The 19,451-nt window shown below is 51.8% G+C and overlaps 1 protein-coding gene and 2 non-coding genes across 10 annotated transcripts; all 3 read left to right on the forward strand.

Moving 5' to 3' along the window:
• The first annotated feature begins 488 nt into the window (after positions 1-488).
• EIF4G1 (eukaryotic translation initiation factor 4 gamma 1) lies at positions 489-19,285 on the forward strand. 8 transcript variants are annotated; one of them, XM_054581324.1, is made up of 34 exons: positions 489-622; positions 1,442-1,498; positions 1,722-1,814; positions 2,111-2,197; positions 2,697-2,717; positions 3,302-3,478; positions 3,702-3,801; positions 4,809-4,921; positions 5,720-5,812; positions 6,016-6,082; positions 6,373-7,200; positions 7,501-7,589; positions 7,680-7,863; positions 7,955-8,088; positions 8,212-8,370; positions 8,532-8,714; positions 8,910-9,107; positions 9,289-9,435; positions 9,639-9,875; positions 10,054-10,158; positions 10,280-10,439; positions 10,644-10,744; positions 11,312-11,414; positions 11,650-11,752; positions 11,937-12,169; positions 12,309-12,427; positions 12,550-12,722; positions 13,022-13,147; positions 13,301-13,382; positions 15,155-15,253; positions 15,334-15,468; positions 15,585-15,666; positions 15,827-15,967; positions 18,673-19,285. In XM_054581324.1, exons 3-34 carry the CDS (start codon positions 1,755-1,757, stop codon positions 18,852-18,854), a joined length of 4,821 nt encoding a protein of 1,606 aa, XP_054437299.1. In that variant the 5' UTR covers positions 489-622; positions 1,442-1,498; positions 1,722-1,754; the 3' UTR covers positions 18,855-19,285. The 8 variants fall into 8 exon arrangements, with proteins under 8 accessions (XP_054437299.1, XP_054437321.1, XP_054437344.1 ...); XM_054581346.1 differs by having other exon boundaries at positions 8,535-8,714; XM_054581369.1 differs by having other exon boundaries at positions 3,735-3,801.
• LOC129077466 (small nucleolar RNA SNORD66) lies at positions 9,927-10,007 on the forward strand. The gene has a single exon (XR_008529865.1). It is a non-coding gene; the product is annotated as a small nucleolar RNA SNORD66 (small nucleolar RNA).
• Positions 10,489-10,564, forward strand: LOC129077459 (small nucleolar RNA SNORD66). Its single transcript, XR_008529864.1, has one exon. It is a non-coding gene; the product is annotated as a small nucleolar RNA SNORD66 (small nucleolar RNA).
• Positions 19,286-19,451: the final 166 nt, after the last annotated feature.

Consider the following 19,451-nt stretch of genomic DNA (forward strand, 5'->3'; position numbering starts at 1 on the left):
GGCCAGTTCTCGATCCACTGAGCCACACCAGCCAGGGCCTATGATTGATTTTTGACTCCCCCTGAGAGTGACTAAACTTTGTTAAAGACACATCACTCATACAAATTCCCTAGTCAGAATGTTGCAATTCTTCAATAGGTCTTTTAATGATCTAACCTACATTATTTTCAAAGGCTGTATAATTTGTATTTCCTTCCGTATTGTACCGTGACTTAACTTACGCAGAACTGAATCTTTAATTTCAGTATTCTCCGCCCCTAGCCAGCACTTGGCTTAGCGCTTAGTATGCACTCAATAAACGCTGGTTCAAAGTATGAATGAACCAAAGAACTGAGGAACACAGACTGAGAGCTGGGGGTGGGTGTCCTCTGGGAGTTCTAAAGTTCGGGAGGGGACACGGGGGCGGGTAGTAGCTGTCACATGACGAGGCGGGGCAAATCCCATGTGCTCCGCGGCGCCCGGCGCAGCTCCGCCTTTGGCGCCGGTCACGTGGGGGCGCCGGCTGCGCCTGCGGAGAAGCGGTGGCCGCCGAGCGGGATCTGTGCGGGGAGCCGGAAATGGTTGTGGACTACGTCTGTGCGGCTGCGTGGGGCTCGGCCGCGCGGACTGAAGGAGACTGAAGGTAAAGCCGCCATGTCCGGGCCCGACCCGGCCCCCCCACCCCCTCCCCCCGCATCCGCCGCCATCCGGGCCGGGACCGGCCACCCTGTGCCACCGCCCCGGCGCCCTGGCTCCGCGGCTCAAGCCCGGGCCCCCGCCCGCCAGGGCCCGATCCCCGGCCCACGTGTGCCCGGCCTGGCCCGGCCTGGCTGCTGGGTGGGGGTGGGGAAGCCCGGGGCCAGAATATGCGGTCCCTGCGGCCTGGGAGGGTGCCGAGTTCACCGGCCACGAAGTGCCACCGCGGTCTGACCCGAGGAGGCCCCGCGGGCGCAGACACCGCGGCTCCCGGCCCGTCGTCCCCTCCCCCCTTTGCGGCCCGGCCGCCGGGAAGTGACACGTTGTTCTTTGGCACTGGCCGGCTCTGCGCAGGGAGGGCGCCGGGGAGGGAGGCGGTGGCGGTGGGCAGGGAGGAGCCCCCGGCCCCGCCCGCCCTCCGGGCCGACCCTCGCTTGAAACCGGCTCCTCTCCGGCCGCCGCCCGCCTGGCCTTTTACGGCCCGACTCCCGCCCTTCCTGGCCTCCGCTCCTGGGCGGCGGCAGGCTTCGCCTCTTGCCCCGCGAGGGTGCCCCTGTGGCTACCCGCGGCAGGCGTGCCTTGTGTGCCCCTGGGCCAGGCCCGGAACCCGGTGTCCCCAGGTGGGGGGTGGGGACACCACGGCCGAAGCTGCTGCTAGCTCCGTTTATGATCCGGGAGCCTGGTGCCAGCGAGACCTGGAATTTCCGGTCTGGTTGGTCTTGGGCCCCGCGGAGCCAGGTTGATACCCCTCACCTCCCAACCCCAGGCCCTCGGATGCCCAGAACCTGTAGGCCGCACCGTGGACTTATTCTTAACCGAGGGGGTGAGTGAGGGGGCTGTTTCAGCAGGTCAGGGGGTTGGTTTGTGGTGATGCGGGTTGGCAACGTGTTGGTGGGGACATAAGCTGTATATTTTCTGCTCATTCACCCTCTTGGCGCCTCTCGGGCTCCGTTGTGGGACATAGCCCTTGCCTCAACCCCTCCCCTGCTCCATTTGCCTTAAGTTTGGGTCCCTTCTCCTTTCCGAGCTCCACTCTTTATCAACAGGTGTTGGGGGGACCCTGATGTGGACCAAATGAAATGAACAAAGCTCCACAGCCCACAGGCCCCCCACCCGCCCCATCCCCTGGACTCCCACAGGTAATTAGGGAGGAATTAGCAGAGACTGGAGTGGGGGTGGGGGGAGACCAGGCAGCCGGGCAGGAACAGGTTCCAACCCTCTGGATTTTCCCACCCCCATCTGTGTCAGGGCAAAGTGCAGTTTCCTGCTGCCAAATTGAGACAGGGCCTCTGGCTGTTCCCAGGGGCTGTCATGGGGAGGGGGTATGTGAACTGCTGAGGCTCTTGCCACAGATCTGTTCCCCTTACTTCACCAGCTTGGGTTTCTGCCCCACCCGGGTTTCCCCTCTTGCTGAACTCTGGTCTCCCCCCTTCAGCCAGCGTTTCCCCCGGGGCAGACAGCACCGGTGGTGTTCAGTACGCCACAAGCGACACAAATGAACACGCCTTCTCAGCCCCGCCAGGTGAGGGGCTGTGGGGATGGGAGTAGGGGGCCTGGGGGGGACCTATGGAAAGCTTAAGCCATCTTGGGCCTAGGCTGGAAACTCAGTGGAGGTCCTGTATCTGCCCCAATTTCCTGACAGTTGCTGTGTGTTCTTTTATGCGACTCTGCACTTTGCGCTGCTGATTACTTATGGCCCTTTGGAGAGAATGTAGTTGGTGGGGGTGGCATTACTAGAGGTTCTGGGACGATGAGAATTGGGAGCAGTGTTTTGGGCCCAGCTGCCAACTCCTGCTTTCCTGTTTCCTCCTTTTACTGGGAGGCTGCCATTGCTCCATTCCCCTTCCCCTCTTTTTCTTTGGACTATGGTGAGATAAACACTCCAGCTGGTTCTTGCCTTTCTCCGTTCCCTAAGTTCTTCCTCACTAAGTGGGAGGATTCTTGTCCTACTTCCTTCATTTTCTCTTCTGCTCATCACCTTGGGGATAATTCTCTTCTTTCCTGTCCCCATGTGCTCTCAGGGAGGATTCAGGTCTCTGCAGGTAATATTCCTTTGCTAATCCTGGACCCTCTCCTGGTGTCACTCTTAGCCACTGCCCTAGTCAGGGGCTAGACTTAGGGACTGGAGGCCTCAGGGTGGGGACTGTTTGCTGTCTGGGTTTTCAGTCTGCGGCTGACTGATGCATGTTAGGGGCTAAATTTTGCAGAGCGTGTACCTGGGAACTGGACGACCTTTGCATGTTAGCAGTTAGTTCCTCAGGACCTTTGGGTGGAGCAGTGCATGCTGGGGAGTATGTTGCTGGAAAGGGATCTACTTAGGCATGGTGCATCTGGGTGTTAGGAAGCCTCTGTGGAGGGGTAGTCTGGTGGCGGTGCCATGAGTATGCTTGGCAGTGAGGGAGTAAATAAATACACAAGGTGCAAAGTGTATACCTCAGTGTGGAGGGCACGTGTGAGTACAAGAGGCCACTTAACCATCATTTGGTCAAGTGGGTCTTGAAAGGACTGGTCCCCGTGCTCCAGTGCCCCCAGTACTTCTCTCTAGGCTAGAGACATTGCAGAGTGGCCATTTTGCTGTCCACTTCCTCCCCTTCCCAATGTCAACTGCCTTCCTCCCTCTTGACAGCACTTCTACCCTAGCCGGGCCCAGCCCCCAAGCAGTGCAGCTTCCCGAGTGCAGAGTGCAGCCCCTGCCCGCCCTGGCCCAGCTGCTCATGTCTACCCTGCTGGATCCCAAGTAATGATGATCCCTTCCCAGATCTCTTACTCAACGTCCCAGGGTGCCTACTACATCCCTGGACAGGTGAGGCTGGAGGCTTGGGGGCTGGAAGCCACAGAACCTTGTACCCAACCCTAACCAGCCCTCCCCTGACCTTCCAGTTGCATCGCTTCTCCAGATGTGGGACTTCCTTATGGTCACTGTCTGGAGTTGGCTTGTCCTATCTTGACCTACATTCTCTTTGTAGTCTGATATGGTACTCAGCTTCCTCAACTCCTTCTCTCCCATCCCCCTCCCCCTCCACCAGGGGCGTTCCCCATATGTTGTTCCGACACAGCAGTATCCTGTGCAGCCAGGAGCCCCAAGCTTCTATCCGGGTGCAAGCCCTACAGAGTTTGGGACCTACGGTAAGCAGGGGATGGAGTCAGGTGAGAATGAGTCCCAGGGAGCATCTAAGCTCATTAATTCTTAAGACCCTTTTCAGTGTTGTCTTCTTGGTTTAAAAATGGTAGGGTTAGTAGGTAGTACAGATATGTGTAGGTGGCGGGGTGTTTTATACTATTCCTGAGCGTTGAGTCCTTCGTCAAGGAATGATCAGGTACCAGTTTGAGGATCTGTTAGTAATATGGACATGGATTTGGAAGGTTTTTGTAGCTGTTTTTCATTTATATTCTAGGAAAGGATTAGTCTGTTCTTTGTGGCAGTGGTTTCCAAAGTTTTTTGATCAGGAAAAATGACGAGCATGTACCTCAAACACATGTATATGTTTTTGTTTTTTTATACAATTGCAGAATTTAAACAAATGTGTTGTTTGTGAAAAACAAACTGGAAATTACGGAGATTAAGGAATGCATCCCATTTTGGAGACCATTGCTTTAAAGAATTAATTTTTCCTTATCCTGGGTCTGGTTCATAGTGTTTTTGTTTCCTTGCCCCTGAGCAAAGGGCTGAAGACTGGAGCTGGACTCAGGCTGAGTAGATAGATAGGGTTGGCAAATCTCTTTTTGTCATTCTCAGCCAAAGGCCTGATTCTGTTTCAGGTTAAGTAGCTGCTGCTCCCTCAGAGTGTGTGTGTATGTGGTGCCCAAGGGTGGGGTACATACACAGCATGTTACGAGGTAGAAGAGGAACAGACAGAACTCTGATGGCTGGTGTGTGATGAGAAACGAGTGCCTGCCTATAAGGGGTGTGTGTGCCAGTGTGAGGAATTCTTGTAAACGCAGTTCAGACTGGTTCCCCAGCTTTGATGGACACCTAATTCCCTTGGGGAGGAGGGTGGAGCAGGGCAAGGGGCCGGCTGTGGGTGATGAGAGGTTCTGGGGCTGGGAGGTGCTTAAGCAGGCATTTGTATATGGCTGGGCCCTGACGCTGCCACCATTTTTCTTTTCTGTGTATCTTTCCTCCCCCCCAAAAGCTGGCACCTACTACCCAGCCCAGGGTGTGCAGCAGTTTCCCACTGGTGTGGCCCCCACCCCAGTTTTGATGAACCAGCCACCCCAGATTGCTCCCAAGAGGGAGCGGAAAACGGTGAGTAGCAACAAGGGGCCCTAGGACATCTGGGAAAGGCAGAATCAAGGTCAGGCGTGTTGTGGGTCAGGGAGCAGGAAGTTGAGGAAGGAGATCTTCAGCTGAAGTGGGCAAAGAATGGGGATCTGGAAAGTACTCAGGTTCTTTGTAAGGTACTAAGATTTCAAGTGTAGGAAAAGCTCATGGGAAGACTGAAGTGCCTAGTGGGGAAATTCCTGAGATTTGGGTCCTAGGGTCCATAAGATCTATGTTTGGTTTTAGGTTTCTGGTGGCTTGCTTTAGAAATGGTTAGTTTTCTGTGGCCCCACCCCCAACCCCCAGTCCTGGAAGCTCTTGAGGCCTCCGCCTCTGCTCAATCCTCAAGCCCTGGGCGTGGTGCCCAGAATAGGGTGCCAGGGCTGGGGAAGCCGCTGAGTCACCCTGGCTCCACCCACTGGATCTGGGCCCTGCCCCCAGAGATCAGGCCGACTAGCCACGAAGTGAGCTGTATGGGTGCTAGAGGGGGGTCCTGGGCCCCAGGGTGTGTAGCCAGACTTGGGGATTGTTGGAGGGGCAGGGATGAGGGAGAGAGGGAGGAGCATTGTGATGTACAGAGCTGCTCTGTGAGGTCAAGGGTCTCTTAGGGGTGGGGACCAGGGTAGCCAGATGGGTTGACAGTAGAACTCATGGGGTTTCTGACACCCACCCGTCTGCTTCCCAGTCTGGGGGTGGAGGGCTGGCCTGGAGTCTTAGTGTGGGGCAGGGTGGAGAGGTGGGCTCCTCCTGCTTTCCACTCAAACTGTAGCTTTCTTTCCCCAGATCCGAATTCGAGATCCAAACCAAGGAGGGAAGGATATCACAGAGGAAATTATGTCTGGGGCCCGAACCGCCTCCACACCCACTCCTCCCCAGGTATTGTCTGCGCTTTGAGTAATGCCATGGCTGGGATGGCTGTTCTGCCCTGGACTCCCAAGTCCTTTGGTCTTTCCTTCAACTAAGGGATTTATTTCCCTGCTTTCCTGGATTTCTAGGCAGAGCTAAAGTAGCAATGGCTCTAGTAAAGAAGGGTTGTGGGACTCTTCAGGGCAAAGTTGGTAACCCTTTGTGTCCTGCAGACGGGAGTCGGTCTGGAGCCTCAAGCTAATGGGGAGACTCCCCAGGTTGCTGTCGTTGTCCGGCCAGGTATGTAAGCATGTGGTACAGAGCTCTTACAGGGAAAAGGATTATGATGATTTAAAGTGCTGAGGAAGTGGGGTAATTTGAAGGTGCCAGAGAAGAATGATTTGGGTTTAAGGTAGTAGGATTTTGAGCATGGGTTGGATTTTGGGTGAAAGGGAAAAGGTTAGGTGGGAGAACATTGCGGGGAGGTGTTAGGTAGGGAATGCCTTGGCTGGGGGAGCGAGGGGGAGGAGGAGGAGCAGCAGCAGCAATGAAGGACTTGCCTCTAATTATTCTTCCTTCCTGTGGTGCAGATGACCGGTCACAGGGAGCAATCATTGGGGCCCGGCCGGGGCTGCCTGGCACAGAGCATAGCCCTTCAGAATCCCAGCCTTCATCACCTTCTCCGATCCCGTCACCACCCCCAATCTTGGAACCAGGATCTGAGCCTAATCTCGCAGTCCTCTCTATTCCCGGGGACACTATGACAACGGGGATGATACAAATGCCTGTAGGAGAATCAACCCCCTTGCCCTGTGAAACTGGGGAGCCATATTGCATCTCTCCAGAACCCACTTCCCTCGCTGAACCCATACTGGAAGTAGAAGTGACACTTAGCAAACCAGTTCCAGATTCTGAGTTCTCTTCTAGTCCTCTCCAGGTTTCCATCCCCCTGGCATCTCCCAAGGTGGAAATTCTTTCTGAGCCTAATGGCACGGCCCCATCCGAGGATCTAGAACCAGAGCTGGAGTTGAACCCAGAGCTTGCCCCTCTCCCCGCCGTTTGTCCCTCTGATTCTCCCATACCCATTGCTCCAACGACCCAACCTGAGGAACTGCTCAATGGAGCCCCCTCGCCACCAGCTGTGGACTTAAGCCCAGTCAGTGAGCCAAAGGAGCAGGCCGAGGAGGTTATAGCACCAGTGGCTCCCCCCGTCGTCCTCCCTGCCACTCCACCTATGGCTTTTCCAGCGATTTCCCCTGCTTCAGAGGAGGAAATGGAGGAGGAGGAGGAGGAAGAGGAGGAGGAAGAAGAAGGAGAAGCTGGAGAAGCTGAGGGTGATAAGGGAGAAGAGGAACTGCTCGCCCCAAAGAGCACCCCTGTTCCAGTTCAGAATTTAGAGGCGGCAGCAGCCACCCCAGGTGAGGTGTGGCTGGATGGTGGAGGTGGGTTGGGCTGGAGGGCGGGGTTCTTTCTCTTTATTGATGATCTCCCATTTGTGCCATTATGTCTGGGTCAGAAGCCCTGTAATGGCTTACTTAAGAATTTAAGTAAACTAGATTAAGAGCTAGATTAAACTCCTGAATCTTAAGTGCTAGATGAAGGAATTTTAAGTCTAGAGAGGCTCTGATAGAAAGAGGAAGGTTACACAGGGGTTGCTTTTTCTTCCAGGGTTAGGGGTACTTCTTAAGTTGTCCTCATTCTATTTTTTCCCTAAATAGTGGCAGTATCTGTGCCAAAGAGGAGACGGAAAATTAAGGAGCTCAATAAGAAGGAAGCTGTAGGAGACCTTCTAGACGCCTTCAAGGAGGTAAGAGAGCAAGCTCATGGTAGCAGGGGGCAGAGTTTCAGTATGGGAAAACGTTTGAACTGCAACCAAACAAATGTCCTGTGGTTGCAGGCGAACCCAGGAGTACCAGAGGTGGAAAATCAGCCTCCGGTAGTCAACAACCCCGGTCCAGAGCCTGAGGGCAGCGCGCCCTCACGACCTGAGGAAGCAGATGAGACTTGGGACTCAAAGGAGGACAAAATTCACAATGCCGAGAACATCCAACCCGGGGAACAGAAGTATGAGTATAAGTCAGGTATGCAGAAGGAAGGGTCCAGAGGACTGAGTACTCTTATAAGAGCCCAAAGAGACAGTAGTGTGATTGGTTCACCCTGTCTGTCTTACAGATCAGTGGAAGCCTCTAAACCTTGAGGAGAAAAAACGTTATGACCGTGAGTTCCTGCTTGGCTTTCAGTTCATCTTTGCCAGTATGCAGAAGCCTGAGGGACTGCCCCATATCAGTGATGTGGTGTTGGATAAGGTTGGTGGGCCTGAGGGGGAGGCTGAGTTTGTACTGACGGCTGGCTGGGGAGGAGCCTGAGGTCCTGAACGAGCAGTCAGTAGCCCTGGTCTGTTTCTGATACTTTCTCTGTCCTCTTCACAGGCCAATAAAACACCACTTCGGCCACTGGATCCTCCTAGACTTCAGGGCATAAATTGTGGCCCAGACTTCACGCCATCCTTTGCCAACCTTGGCCGACCAGCACTCAGCAGCCGTGGGCCCCCAAGGGGTGGGCCAGGTGGGGAGCTGCCCCGAGGGCCGGTGAGTGGGACTGGCTAGAGGGGTAGCTGGGCAAGGGTAGGGGGAGTGTGACCTTCTGTATCTACCTCACTGGGGAATGAGAAGTCTGCCCTGGAGATCCATGGTGGTGCCTCAGGTTGTGCTCACTACTGTATCTTCTTTTTTCCTTAACCATTGGTTAGCAGGCTGGTCTGGGACCCAGGCGCTCTCAGCAGGGCCCCAGAAAGGAGCCACGTAAGATCATTGCCACAGTGTTAATGACCGAAGATATAAAACTGAACAAAGCAGAGAAGGCCTGGAAACCTAGCAGCAAGCGGACAGATAAGGACCGAGGGGAAGAGGATGCTGATGGCAGCAAAAACCAGGTACCGGCAAGTCCTGCTTTTGGTCTCCATTCTTTCTCTTCAGGTTCTGCTGAGCCAACTTTGCCTTTTTGCTTCTGTCCATCCCCAGAAGTAGCCTCTTCCATCCTCCCTAGTCTCTTCCTCCTCCTCGGTGGCCCTTGTTCTTCTGAGAACCTCACTGGATCCTGTGTTTTTTCTGCTCCCTCTCCCCACCAGGACCTGTTCCGCAGGGTACGCGCCATTCTGAATAAGCTGACCCCCCAGATGTTTCAGCAGCTGATGAAGCAAGTGACGCAGCTGGCCATCGACACGGAGGAACGCCTGAAAGGGGTCATTGACCTCATCTTTGAAAAGGCCATTTCAGAGCCCAACTTCTCTGTGGCCTATGCCAACATGTGTCGCTGCCTCATGGCGGTTAGTTTCCACTGTTTTCTCAGTCTTGTGGTCTGGCCTCCCACTTCTTGAGTCCATCTTCTTGGTTCTCCAAGAGGAGGCAGAGCGTGGGCTAGAGCTCCTCTTGGGTTAGGTAGTTAAAGACTGGGAGGGTCTTCCTTGCCCTGGATAATCGGAATGGGACATTCTCTTTGATGTACAGCTGAAAGTGCCCACTACAGAAAAGCCAACAGTGACTGTAAACTTTCGAAAACTGTTGTTGAATCGATGTCAAAAGGAGTTTGAAAAAGACAAAGATGATGATGAGGTTTTTGAGAAGAAGCAAAAAGAGATGGATGAAGCTGCTACGGTGAGAGAAAACCCACGAACTCTACTGTTCATGCAGATGCTTGGCTGTAGAATTGGGAGTGGGGATTAGTGATTGGGGGTTTCTCTGCCTCAGGACACACAAGTGCTTGTTGCTGGGTATAGAAATCCAGATAGTGGAGGGAGAGGGTTTTAGCCATGTGGCTGGGTTTCTTTTTGATGTGATCCCTGTCCCATGACTGCCAGGCAGAAGAACGGGGGCGCCTGAAGGAAGAGCTGGAAGAGGCTCGAGACATAGCCCGGCGGCGCTCTTTAGGGAATATCAAGTTCATTGGGGAATTGTTTAAGCTGAAGATGTTAACAGAGGCAATAATGCATGACTGCGTAGTTAAACTACTTAAGAATCACGATGAAGAGTCCCTTGAATGCCTTTGCCGTCTGCTCACCACCATTGGCAAAGATCTGGACTTTGAAAAAGCCAAGGTAGGAGTCTTGGGATAGGGAAGGGACAGGCTGAGGTACATGGGACCTCCTGTCCACTGACAAACTCCCTGTTGAGCTGTCGTGTTTGGGCCACTGAACCACGGTGATGGAGCTGAGGGCTTGCAGCTGGAGGTGGGGAATTGGAAGTTCCTGCCCTGATCCTTTTGCTTCTCCCTAGCCCCGAATGGATCAGTATTTCAACCAGATGGAAAAAATAATAAAGGAAAAGAAGACTTCATCCCGAATCCGCTTCATGCTGCAAGATGTGCTGGATCTGCGACGGGTGTGTGTTCCTTCCCTTCCTCCTGCTAGTCTGCTGCCTCTGACTTTGCAGTCCCCAGTTCTTGACACTGCATTGGCCTCTCTGATGCAGTTATCTTGTGACCGGCTTCCTGTCCCCACAGAGCAATTGGGTGCCACGCCGAGGGGATCAGGGTCCCAAGACCATTGACCAGATCCACAAGGAGGCAGAGATGGAGGAGCATCGGGAGCACATAAAAGTGCAGCAGCTAATGGCCAAGGGCAGCGACAAACGTCGGGGTGGTCCTCCAGGCCCACCTATCAGTGAGTTTGAGGCTGGGATTGAGGAGGGGGCAGTGTGAGGGATTGTGCTTTCCACTGATGACTTCTTGTTAGTGCCACGTGTCTGGGCCACTGAGACCCCATGATGGAACTGAGGATCTGAGGAAGCAAGGCTGGTGTCAGCCCAAGGGACAGGGCTGTTAGGCCTTGCTCTCCATTTTAATATGCTCTCTTTTTTTGTCCCAGGCCGTGGCCTTCCACTTGTAGATGATGGTGGCTGGAACACAGTCCCCATCAGCAAGGGCAGCCGCCCTATTGACACCTCACGACTCACCAAGATCACAAAGGTAGGGGTGATGTTAGTGACAGGAGGGTAAAGGGAGGTCAAAATAGCCACCAAACACAATTCGGGCTTACTGTTAGTCCCCTCGTTCTCTGGCAGCTGAAGTTTTCCTCTTAGACTAACTGGTCAGATTGCTAGAGATGGCCAGCCCTAGGGGATGTGATTCCATTGGTCTGGGCCACACGGGTCAGCAAACTGACCTGCGCACTAGATTAGGTCCATTCTCTCTTTTGTAATCCCCCCAGGCTAAGAATGTTTTTTTAGTGGTTGAAAAAAGTGAATGCTGTTGCATGATGTGAAATGACATAAAATTTACATTTTAGTGTCCAAAATTTTATTTGAACTCAATTATATTCATTCCCTTTATCCTTTGTGACTGCTTTTGTAAGACAGCGGCAGTGTTGAGTAGTTGAAATAGAAACTGTGTGGCTGCAAAGCCTAAAATATCTACTATCTGGCCCTTTACAGGAAAAGTTTGCCTCGCCCCTGGTCTAGGCTGTTCGTGGCTGTGTGTGGCTGGGGGCTTTGGCCAGGTCAGACCCATGACTCTCCACTCCCTTTCCTTCCTCAGCCTGGCTCCATTGATTCTAACAACCAGCTCTTCGCACCTGGAGGGCGATTGAGCTGGGGCAAGGGCAGCAGTGGTGGCTCAGGAGCCAAGCCATCTGATGCAGGTATGGATGCCACTGTAAAGAGGGGTGGTTATTAATGAGCTCTCTTGAAGGTAGAGCCTTGTCTATGTGGGAGCCTTTCAGTACAGAAAGATTAGGTGATATAGCAGCTGTGTATTACTTGGTGGGACTAGGGACTGAACTCTTAGTGTTGGGACTAGGACCAAGCATCCTAAACTGGCAGGTTGGTGGTAGGCTGTAAGAAAACATATTAATGATCATTTTTTTGCTTTCCTAGCATCAGAAGCTGCTCGTCCAGCTACTAGTACCTTAAATCGCTTCTCAGCCCTTCAACAAGCAGCACCTGCAGAAAGCACAGAAAACAGACGTGTGGCTCAGAGGTGAGGTTTCCTGGGTGTCTTCGTGTTCCACCAATACCTGTAATGCTCAGAGGCCCTGGCTGAGATAGGGGCACATTCCCGATGCCAAGAGCAAGGCCTGATGGTTGCTCAGCATGTTGGGTAACTTAAGGGGAGAGCGCCTGGGAAACACAGGTGAGAGATCATGTGCCTGTCTTTCTTCCAGGAGTAGCTTGAGCCGGGAACGAGGTGAGAAAGCTGGAGACCGAGGAGACCGCCTAGAGCGGAGTGAACGGGGAGGTGATCGTGGGGACCGGCTTGATCGATCTCGGACGCCTGCCACCAAGCGCAGCTTTAGCAAGGAAGTGGAGGAGCGGAGTAGAGAGCGGCCCTCCCAGCCTGAAGGGCTGCGCAAGGCAGCCAGCCTCTCTGAGGATCGGGACCGCGGGCGGGATGCTGGTGAGTGGCTGAGTGGGGACAGGAAGGGAATGGTGTGGGCTGTTGGGGAGTAGCCAGCCTCTAGATAGTCTTTAGAGCTCCGGATGTTCACTGGAAAGACTGGAACTAAACAGTCTGATTTGTTTTGTCCCCACCTCAGTGAAGCGAGAAGCCACCCTGCCACCTGTGAGTCCCCCGAAGGCTGCACTCTCAGAAGAGGAGCTGGAGAAGAAATCCAAGGCCATCATTGAGGAATATCTCCATCTCAATGACATGAAGGTTGGTAGTGGGAGGGTCTGAGTGATGGTAGAGTGGGCGGGGACCATGCTGACAGCTCTGCAGTGTAGGGCCTGGGCCAGACACTGACTGCGCTCTTCCTCCTATACCTGGTTCTCCTGCAGGAGGCAGTGCAGTGTGTGCAGGAGCTGGCCTCACCCTCCCTGCTCTTCATCTTTGTGCGGCATGGCATCGAGTCCACACTAGAGCGCAGTGCCATTGCTCGTGAACATATGGGACGGCTACTGCACCAGCTGCTCTGTGCCGGGCACCTCTCCACTGCCCAGTACTATCAAGGGTATGACCCTCCCACTTTTACAAACGCACAAATTTCTTTCCTTTGTAGGACCTGTGCACCTTGGGGAAGAATATAGGCTCCTCAACCATCCTGGTCAACATTATTTTTGGCAGGGATGGGGGTGGTGAGCTATCTAAGAACAAGGAGGTGTTCTTAGCTTGAGATAGTTGCCCATGTTTAGAAAATGTTCCTCACGGGCCGCACAGTTGCTCCTTTTAATCATGCCCAGTTGCCCCAGAAGGAGGGTGAGGGCCTGGCTCTTTTTCCTAGAATGCCCTGATTTTGAATTCCCTTTGCAGGTTGTATGAAATCCTAGAATTGGCTGAAGACATGGAAATTGACATCCCCCACGTGTGGCTCTACCTGGCAGAACTGGTAACGCCAATTTTGCAGGATGATGGAGTACCCATGGGGGAGCTGTTCAGGTGAGTTCCCTTTGGTAGAATCTGGGAGAGGTAAAGACAAGAAGAAAGGGGGGAGGGTAGGGGAGGGGTGGCAGATTAAGATGCCTGGGTTTAGGGAGGCGTGGGGTAGTGTGTTTAGGGCTTTGGAGACTGTCAACATGAGTTTTCTTACAGGGAGATTACAAAACCTCTGAGGCCCCTGGGCAAAGCTGCTTCCCTGTTGCTGGAGATCCTGGGGCTCCTATGCAAAAGCATGGTGAGTGAGAGCCTTTCGGGGGTAATGTGTTCAGGATTGCTCTTTCCACTGTGCGGTTTTGGCTGCTTGTAGTGACACAAGCTTCATGGTCCTTTGGTGGGATGGAGGTATGGGGGTGGGTGGTAGTGCCTGTGTTAGTATTTGAGAGAGGCCGGTACTCCCTCAAGACCATGCCTGTCAGTACCTCCTGTGAGTTCTGGCCAAGGCTGGAGAACAGGAAACCAGGACCCTAGCCCCTTGATTGACTGGTTGATTCGTTCATTCGTTCAACTAGTGTTTGTTGTTGTTTGTTTGTTTTTTTTAAACATTTACTACATGTTAGGCATTGATAATACAGCAAGTGAATAAAACACAGGAAACAAGTTGGAAGAGAAAAAAATAAGAATGACAGTGTAACACAACAGTGAAATAAAGTGTGAAGTAAAACGGTTGAATTTGAGTGTTTTAAGTACTGTGAGGTTGTAAAGGAGTATCTGTTTGACAATTCTGTGACAGTATTCTTTCCTGGAAAGGCGCTGAAGCTGCCTGGTGAAAGTTAGTTGGTGACTAGCAGGTGAAAAGGTGGGAAATGCAAAGCTGGGTGTGGTGCTCTGGTAGTGAGAAGTTGGAAAGTACAGTTTTGGAAGAGCTCAGCTACCTGGAACCTGGAGGAGTGAGACTTCATATTAATCTATTTATCTACCTATCTATTTACTTATAGGTTCTATTTATTTTTAGAGGCGGGGGGAGGGAAGGAGAAAGAGAATGAGAGAAATCCTGATGTGTGAGAGCAACATTGATCTCTTGCCATTCACATACCCCCAACTGGGGACCTGGTCTGCAACCCAGGTATGTGCCCTGCCTGGAAATTGAACCAGCAACCTTTCAGTTCTCAGGCTGGTGCTCAGTCCACTGAGCCACACCAGCCAGGGGAAATATTAATCATTTTAGGGAAAAGTAAGTACCAGGATAATCTGTTTGGAAAAAAAAGAAAAAGCATATTGAACTACTTATGTATTTTCATTGACCTTAAGGTGCTATAGATTATAGGATGTTTATGCTCTGCTAAGAAAAAAAAGACTTAGGTCATATTTTAAAAATACAATTTATCAACTTAGACAACTCCATTTTAGTGGTGTTAAAATGGGCATCTTTAAAATCCATGAACTGCGGTAATCTTGTTAAGGGTTGATGTCATCATTTTGTATACCTGTTTTTATAAAAGTCATGCCTTCAGAATCTCTTGCCTTTTACAGAAAATGGGCTCAGACTGCTGTTTGTGTGAAGATTCTGATTTGCATTGGGGGTGGGTGGGTATGTATGCTTCTAAAATTTTCTAGACTTGGGGACCAAATAAATGTACTTGTTAATTGTCTTCTCCCATAAGCATTTGTTACTTGGAGTAATGAAAAACTAAGCTATTGTAGAAGAAATGTAGATGAATGTGGAAGGCTGAGATGAGATACGTATTTCATTTTGGTGGTTTACCTTTTTGTGGTCCAGTAATTCTTTGAGAATCCTGTGAAAGGTAATTGACATCTTTCCTGGAGGCTCTCAAGGCCATCCACCGCCATCTGCAGTCTTACAGTGGATGAGTCCTTGTGTCTATGACTGATGTCTATGCCCGATACTAGACAGTAAGCATGGAGGTGCCTATTTGGTACTTCTATAGCATCCTGAGCCTCTAGCAGGCACCTAGTGGTCTTGCAATAAATATTTGATGGATGCCTTTTGTGGTGCTGTTAAATTCTTGGAGAGACAGAGGGTTGCTGAGTTGGTCTTTTGTGTTCCAGGGTCCCAAAAAGGTGGGGGCGCTGTGGCGAGAGGCTGGACTCAGCTGGAAGGAATTTCTGCCCGAAGGCCAGGATGTTGGTGCCTTCGTTGCTGAACAGGTTTGTGCTGGAGTTACAATAACTCCATTTGGGGTGGCATGGTGCATTTACCTCTTGACTATGTGCCAATTTGCTTGCAGAAGGTGGAGTATACCCTGGTAGAGGAATCAGAAACCCCTGGCCAGAGGTTGCTCTCCCCTGAGGAGCTGAGCAGACAGCTGGAGAAGCTCCTCAAGGATGGCAGCAGTAACCAGCAAGTGTTTGATTGGATAGAGGTATGTTTCTCTTGATACTGGGAGAGCAGGATAAAGGTGAACTTGTTCTTGGTGTGGTGGGCGGGGGGACAGAATTGAGAATTTAAGGGCCATGTGTTTCTCTCTCTCCTGCATAGGCCAACCTGTCCGAAGAGCAGGTAGCATCCAACACATTAGTCCGAGCCCTAATGAAAAGTGTCTGCTATTCTGCAATTATCTGTAAGAGAAGCCAGGGAGATGGTGGGGCAAGGGTGGGCCCAGCAGACCAATGGAAGGAGGGAGGGAGGGGGGGCAGGGGGGTTGGTTTTGGTCATTGCCTCCTAGTTCTGAATCAGGATGGGGCTGCATTGTCCCCCTTATCCCTGTCTTCTTCCTGTAGTTGAGACTCCCCTCCGAGTGGATGTTGAGGTGCTGAAAGCGCGAGCGAAACTGCTACAGAAATACCTATGTGACGAGCAGAAGGAGCTGCAGGCACTCTATGCCCTCCAGGCACTTGTAGTGACCTTAGAACAGCCCCCCAGTAAGAGCCAGGAGGGTTGCGGGTGGGGTGGAAGAGCTTCCAGATAGTGGGGACAGTCTTGGAAAGGGTCTCTCAACCCAAGAAAGGTGGGTGGTCATTGGAGAACAAATGCTCTGATGGTTGATTCCTTCCCCCTACAGTGCGTGTTTCCTTGCCTACACATGGGAGGAGTTAGATTTGGCCTTGAAGGTTGACTACCTGTTTTGGGCGTAGCCAACTGTTAGATGCCAGGAGTGCAGAGCTGATAAATAATGTTTCCCTCTGCCTGGCACTGGGCTGGGATACTTTTCTTGCCTCATTTAATCCTCACAACTATTGTTTAGAATAGATGGTGTTATCCTCTTCTCCATTTTGGGAGACTTAAGGTTTAACATGCCTGAAGTTACGCATTCTGCAAATAGGTATGTGTTGGAACCCTGGGATGTTAGCAGTGAGTAAGTCAAGCTCAGTTCCCATGCTGGCCTGGAACCTAACCGCCTAACCGATGATGAGTGTGGGGAGACAGGTCCTGCAGAGCACTCTCTGGGGGAGCACACCTAGTCTTAAGGGGTAAAGAGTGGGAATTGACAAATGGGAGCTAAATGGCAAGTGGGAGGGGGAGCCTTGGAACAAAGGAACTATGTGTCAAGGAAGGCCATGAGGTAAGAAGACTGGACACAAGGTAAAAGAACTGTTGAAGGAAGACCATGGAGGGAGAACACAGTATCCAGTTGTGTGAAGCAGAATGGGGCTGGAGAGGTGGACAAGGGCTGGGCCACACAGGGCAATGTGAGCCATGGGATGAGTTTTCATCTTTAGCCTGTGGATAGGGCGAGGCCTTTGTGGGAAATTTGGGCAAAGAGTTAAAAAATTCTAATTCAGTTTTTAAATCATCTTGGCCATTAGGGAACAGCAGTTTCGAGTGGGGGTGAGTGTGAATGTGGTAGGGTCAACTGATCAGGAGTGTGTTGATAGTGGCTCAGCCTGACAGTTGGCAGTGAAGATGGGAGAGGAGTGGACAGATTCAAGACACACACTGGCTTGGGGAGAGGGCGATGAGGGACCAGAAGTCATATGACTCAGGATGGTTTTTAGTAGGTGAGGTGATGGTGTTGTACCATCCACTGGGTGGTAGGGAACACTGGATCAAATTGTGTTTGGTCATGCTGAGTTTGTGGTTTATGAGGGGGCATGATCAGAGATGTTGGTAAATGCCTGCGTAGCTGAACTCATTTGGAGAGGAAGAGGTCAGGGCTGGAGGCTTACCTGTGAGTTGTGAGCACAGGGCAGCAACATGTGCAAATTAAAAGAAGGTATGGGATTGCCTGAGTGAGAGCGATGAGGGTCTGAGAACCTTGAGGTGAAGGACCTACAGGTATGGACCAAAGGAGGACAGGGCCTCTGAACAAAGGACAGTTATTTTAGGAAAGGGAAGTGGTCTGAGTAATGCGAGGTGCTCCTTGAGAGCTCCATGGGAGGAGGCCTGAAAATTAAGGGCTTCTGCAGTATAAAAACCTGGAGGCCACCCTGGCAGAAACAGTATTTGGTGGAGCAGGGGGCAGGATCTTGATTGGAAAGGACTGAGTAATTGGGACCAAAAATAAATAAAAAGGAAAGCACAAATGTAGACAAAAATCTTTGAGTTCAGTCTCTAGTTGAACAATTTTTTTGTTTGGTTACAAGAGATAGTGGTTGTAAAGGAGGCCTTTGGTGTTGAGATGGGAGAAACTTGGGCCTGAAAATACAGGACAGAGTGGATAATTGATTGTATAGGGTCCCCAGAGTAGGTGTGCATAGGATTTGGAGGACAGGTTTGGGATAAATGATGTACAGCTGCTGTTGCTGTGGGATGGGGTGGGAAGTTGTCCACAGGAAAGGGGATGTGTGTGCCCCTAGAAACATTCTGTCTTGCAGCTGCTCATAGGTGGCTCAGAGTTTCACAAATGGATAGGGCCCTAGATCCTATGCTTTATTCATTTTTTTATTCAGAAGATGTATAGAAGAAGGATATTCCACCTGTTTGCTTTTAGGAATGTAAAGTTTGCTTTGGAAATGGCAGTGCAGTGTGGGGAAGGAAGTAGGTTGTGTTCAAGGTTGTAGGACAAGTGCTTGGGAAGGCTAAGGGTAAGGGAGAAATAGGGTCGGAGCAGGGGGTGTGTGAGTTGGGCCTAAGGGAATTCACTAGGAAGGTGACAAGAGAAAGGATATTCCTGGCAAAAACTAACACATGTAACACTGTCAAGGCCACAGAGGCTGTGTCTGTTCAGAAGATACATGGAAAATAAGACATTGGGATCAAGAATTTGTCAGGATCTATAATGGGCCAGTGGATATTCCAGGTTATACCCTTCACTTGTGAGTGGTACATCTGGGACTTGTGATTCCCCAAATTCAGGAGTACCAATTTTATATACCCCCCACCCCCCGGTCTCTCCCCTTCCCCGTTAAATACATCATCAGTGAAGAAATTGGAAGTTGCCAAGGTGAGCGAGGCTAGGCAGGTTTGTATGGTTTGGCCAAGTGACTCATTCCTGTGTACCAGTCTTAGATCATGAAAACAGCATCTTGTCGAAGACTTGGTGACCCTGAAATGGTCAGACATACAAGATGTCTGGATGGCGGGTCAAGGGCCTTGTTTTAACAGTGGAGCTTAGGAGGGATCCCTGGGGGTAGGATGGGGTGGCTGTGGGCAGCACACCTCTTAACTCTGTCCTGCCTGCTTGCAGACCTGCTTGGGATGTTCTTTGATGTGCTGTACGATGAGGACGTGGTGAAGGAGGACGCTTTCTACAGCTGGGAGAGTAGCAAGGACCCCACTGAGCAGCAGGGCAAGGGTGTGGCCCTTAAATCTGTCACAAGCTTCTTCAAGTGGCTTCGTCAGGAGGAGGAGGAGTCCGACCACAACTGAGGGCGGGTGGGGCCGGGGACTTGGAACCCCATGGACACTCGGATGGCCCAGCCAGCTGCCTGGACTGCAGGGGGGTCAGCAGCAGTGGCGGCGGCAGTGGGTGCCTGTAGTGCGATGTGTCTGAGCTAATAAAGTGGCTGAAGAGGCAGGATGGCTTGGGGCCCCCTCCAGGATGCTGCCAGGTGTCCCTCTCCTCCCCCTGGGGCACAGAGATATATTATATATAAAGTCTTGAAATTTGGTGTGTCTTGGGGGGGGGCACCACTGCCTGCCCCTGGGGTTCTTTTTTATTTTCCGAAAAATCACTCTTGGGACTGCCGTCCTCGCTGCTGGGGGCATATGCCCCAGCCCCTGCACCACCCCTGCTGCTACCTGGGCAGGGGGAAGGGGGGGCACGGTGCCTGTAATTATTAAACATGAATTCAATTAAATTTACTGCATCTCTGCTTTACGGCCTTCTCTGTCTGGAGAAGGTATGGATCGGGGAGGGGGCAGCCTTGTTCAGACCTGGCACTAGAGCAGTTTCCTGTAAACTTGCACCCTTTTTGCTGCTTCCCCTGCCCATGATTGTGTGAGCTGGAAGTCACTTGCTTGGAA

This window comes from Pteronotus mesoamericanus, unplaced genomic scaffold (genome assembly GCF_021234165.1).
Source record: "Pteronotus mesoamericanus isolate MK-2021 breed Mesoamerican mustached bat unplaced genomic scaffold, CSHL_Meso_final contig_116, whole genome shotgun sequence".
NCBI lineage: Eukaryota > Metazoa > Chordata > Mammalia > Chiroptera > Mormoopidae > Pteronotus > Pteronotus mesoamericanus.